Source organism: Vittaforma corneae, assembly GCF_000231115.1.
Source record: "Vittaforma corneae ATCC 50505 unplaced genomic scaffold supercont1.31, whole genome shotgun sequence".
NCBI lineage: Eukaryota > Fungi > Microsporidia > Nosematidae > Vittaforma > Vittaforma corneae.
Window position 1 is genome coordinate 10,645 of NW_006889864.1, and position 4,441 is coordinate 15,085.

Consider the following 4,441-nt stretch of genomic DNA (forward strand, 5'->3'; position numbering starts at 1 on the left):
CCCCTCATTCATGGGTGTGACTGCAATATCAAACACCCGTTCTTTTTCCTGCCCAACCCATCTCTCAACAGCCTTCCTCACTCTGTTCTCCAGACTGCTACCTTCCTGCTCCTCCATATCTCCTGTCAGCAAATTGTGCACAAACATCATCTCGGATATCTGTCTGTCCGGACAATACCCAAGCCCCTCACAGATTCCATTGATGTTCGAGAAGACCACATCCCCATCACTCTCTCTCGAAAGAGCATTGAGTATGGATCCAAGCAGGTTCTTGGCCAGGCCTGTGTGCTTCTTCTTCATCCCCCACCTCCTGTACTCCTGGTCTGGATTGTAGATGTGGTGTATGAACTCGTCCATTGTTCTCTTGTTGTCGCCCATTATGAACATGTGGCTGTTCTTCTCCCACATGTCTTTAAAGACGTTTTTGTCATTACCAGTGAGCTTTGAGATGTTTCGTTCCCTGGTATGGCTGTCTTTGTTCTCTGCAATCTTCGTAACAATCTCTGTGATATTCCTATTCCTGGTCTCCCCGTCTACATCTGTCCTGAGCAGTCTTGAAAAGTCCTCTCCATACACTGCCAAAAGGACTCTTCTGTTGGCCTCAATCGTTTCAATGACCTCGGGCCTCAGCCTGTCCCACTCCCTCACAAACATGTTCTCATTCCACAGCCCCATCAATTCTTCCTCGCTGCATCTAAACTCAGGAACTGACTGTGGTCTGAGTGTCTTCAGCATCTCGAAGTTCCAGTGCATTGGCTTGCTCTTAAGTTCTCTGTACACATCCTCGACTGAAATTTCATCTTCTTCATATTCAACACTGTCGTTATCAAGCATAACACGATCTCCAAATATCGCTCTCAATTCTCTCCAGCCCACAGTCCTTTCTCCATCACCAACCTCTGAAATGTTATTGCCTCTTAAATTCAGTAATCGCAATGAACCTGACAACTTTTCTATCTCAATTGGCAGTGTCTCGAGCTTGTTACCACTAAGATGCAATTTTTGTAGATTCTCCAGCTCTCCTATTGCTACTGGTAGAATCTCGAGTTTGCTACCGCCAAGATACAGTTTTCGTAGATTCTTCAGCTCTCCTATAGTGTCTGGTAATGTCTTGAGCTTGTTATGATCAAGATTCAGATACTGGAGATTAACTAGGTTTCCTATCACGGCCGGTAGTGATTCAAGTTCGTTACCACTGAGACTCAGTTCTCGTAGATCCTTCAACCCTCCTATAGTGTCTGGTAGTGTCTTAAGATTATTACCACTGAGATACAGTTTTTGTAGATTCTTCAATTCTCCTATCTCAACTGGCAGTAGCTTTAGTTTATTATCGTCGAAATTCAGCTCTCGTAAATTCCTCAACTCTATTACCTTAGTTGGCAATGATTCAAATTCGTTATGGATAAAACTTAATATTCTTAGATCCTTCAGCTCTCCTATAGTGTCTGGTAGTGTCTTGAGTTTGTTATGATCAAGATCCAGTTCTTGTAGATTAGTTAGGTTCCCTATCACTGCCGGTAGTGATTCAAATCTGTTATTTTGAAGGTTTAGCTTTTGCAGACTCTTCAACTTTTCTATCTCAGTTGGTAATGTCTTGAGACTATTTTCATGGAGATCCAGGTCCTGTAGATTAATTAGGTTCCCTATCACTGCCGGCAGTGATTCAAGTTTGTTACCACTGAGATCCAGTTCTTGTAGACTCTTCAGCTCTCCTACTACATTTGGAAATTTTTCAAATCTGTTTTTCCAAAGATCCAGTTTCTGTAGACTCTTCAGCTCTACCATCTTAGCAGGCAGTAGCTTTAGTTCATTACAAGAAAGACACAGTTCCTGCAGGCTCACCAACTTTCCTATCTCATCTGGCAATAACTTTAATCTGTTAACATTAAGAAATAATACTTTTAGATTCTCCAGCTCTTCCATTACAGGTGGTAATGTTTCGAGATTGTTGTTACTGAGAACCAATTCCTTTATCTCTGACTTCACTGACCCCCTAATATAGCTGTCAATATATTCAATGTCCTTGGAATGTATAGATATTTTTCTTTCATTCCTAGAATGCCTTTCAAAGCTACCGATTCCGTCTGGGTTTGCACCATTGTCCGAGCTCTGGAGTGTAGCTCCCATGAGTACAAGTAGACTCCAGATTGCTTTGCATGTCTTTCTCGTCTGTGCAATATTCATTAAGGGGTGTGGCTGAAAATTTTTAAATAGCTGGATTTGACAGTAGAATGATATATCTCCAAGTTAAAAACCACAATGATATATATAAGCTTTAACTACAAGCATGACAGTAATTACTACCAATATCACATTGACTGTGCCGGTAAGTCTTTGTGAGTAAGCTCTACCACACAAGACTCAGCTCGAAAATAGAATGTTGACGGGTGTCAAATATGTCATGCCAAATCACTCCAGTGCAATCACTCCAGACTGACTTGTGATTCGTTGGACAAATAACACCGGAGTAATTAGTGCACAGCTTGACTACATTCTTTGTGCAGTCCAGTTGAATGGGTGTGAATTGGTATGCTGCTGATTGTCTAAATGTCCAGTACAGAATACAAGCATATTCCCTGTAGCATGCTGTGGCTGGAGATTGCATGTGAGTGTACATAGATATAGTTAAACCATAAAGCCTATGACAAAACAGTTAGTTTGCATTTATTTAAGCACTAGTCAGAAAAGTGAATTGAGTAAATCCTACGTGGTCATGATCAGGCACACGAACTGACTGCACATTCATAAATGACTCTTGTCTGTAGTCTCTATCAGAAATAGAAATATGTATGCCTGTACAGATCGTGTAGCTACCCCTGCTATTATCAAGAACATCCTCTACCTGTCTACACGCTTGCATTAACCAACTACTGGACTCTTGGCATAGAAGCGTGCAGTCTGAAGATGAGCCATTGCCAACACCTTGCAGGAGTGAATAAACGAGTGTGGATGACACAGATCTGTCCCGCAGAAGCTGGCATCTAACTTCTCTGCAATGTGTGGTACTGGAAGAACTAAGTAATAAACTAGTATATTAAGATGTCTTAAACAACTCAAAGACTTGAACGCCATTGGAGTCTCAATGTTTAATTAAGTTGGAAGAAGGACTGTTCTGTGCAGCCAATTTTAAATGAATTGGATTCGTGTGAGGCTTCTTCCTCAGGTGCATCCTGTCCCTTAGGTAAATGAAAATGGGAGCGACAACAAGAAGACAGCCAAAAGCACAGACGGTGTAGAAGGACATAGGGTCATTGTATACGGAGTCCATGTAATCCTTGTATCCGAATCTCTGGTACCACCAGCTCATCTTCAGCATTGGATACGCAAAAAAACTGGCCTCATTTATCTCCCTATTCATAAGAGCGTAAATCTTCTTCTCCGCGTCGCTTATGGATGACAAGATCGCATTATTCTTGGTGTCTATGATGGACATGAGCTTTGCATCTGCCTGCTGCAGGGACTCTTGGTCAACATTCCGCAACAGCTCTCCCCTAGCTATGAAGCTGGAAACATCTGCAAGCTCTGCTGATGTGGTGTTCCCCTTAACATCCTTGAATTCGTAAAGCTCCTTCCACATGTCAAATGTAGTCGACTCGATGTTCTCACCCTCGGCTCTAATTGCCTGTAGCACGTTTTTCCGTGTAGTTTCTACGGTATCGACGATCTCCTTCCATTTCTCGTCTCCAACAAGTGTAGTAATGTCGCCCTTATTAGTCCTTAGAAAATGATTGACCTTATCATAGGTATCTGCGAGATTAGACATGCACTTAGTATACATATGATAGAAGGCTATTTCCTCCGCAAAGTGTGCCTTATTTATCAAAATCGAACCGTCCATATAGCCATCAAGATAACTGGGAACATCTGAATAGCCATTGTTTGCATCAGTACGTCTTACGCCGGTGAGATTTGGAAATAGCACTGCCATTGACACACATGCTAATGCCAACAGGCATACTTCAGTAACTATTATTTTTCTTGCTGTGCTCCATGCTCCACGCTTCCCTACTCCTCTTGTGCGCAATCTCTTTTTTTGCTCCGTGTCAAGCTCTGTATCAAAGTAAATTTCTGTCTCGGAATTCATGAGTAGTCGAGATTTTCTTAAATTTATGATTTTTGAACTCAAAAAAATGAAAAATATTTGCATAAAAATTATGTGCACCATATACTTATACCCAAAAGTTGGATGTTGAAGCAAGCAATGCAAATTCTACTATCATGCTGATGCCGCATGTCTGAATTGCTCAATGTTATTATAGGTGCTGAAAAGTGAAAGTATGCACCAGACATGTGGACAGTGTGCCAATCTTACCAGCTAGTCGGATGATAGCCATCCATTTTCTATACGTGCATGTAAATAGTAGTGTCGAAAAAGAAAGACGGCTTACTATGTATTTTAGAATGAGATCTCGTCTTCGTCTCCAAGCCATGCATGAGAGAC

At 41.7% G+C, this 4,441-nt stretch overlaps 2 protein-coding genes across 2 annotated transcripts; both read right to left on the reverse strand.

The window, feature by feature from the left end:
* VICG_02090 (uncharacterized protein) lies at window positions 1-2,184 on the reverse strand (the record flags this gene model as incomplete). Its single annotated transcript, XM_007605473.1, has 1 exon — window positions 1-2,184. A coding segment is annotated over one exon (2,184 nt), but the record flags the coding sequence as incomplete, so codon positions are not given.
* An 895-nt stretch (window positions 2,185-3,079) lies between these two features.
* VICG_02091 (uncharacterized protein) lies at window positions 3,080-4,165 on the reverse strand (the record flags this gene model as incomplete). Its single annotated transcript, XM_007605474.1, has 1 exon — window positions 3,080-4,165. The coding sequence occupies one exon, from the start codon at window positions 4,163-4,165 to the stop codon at window positions 3,080-3,082; it is 1,086 nt and encodes a 361-aa protein (XP_007605536.1).
* Between the last annotated feature and the right edge of the window lie 276 nt (window positions 4,166-4,441).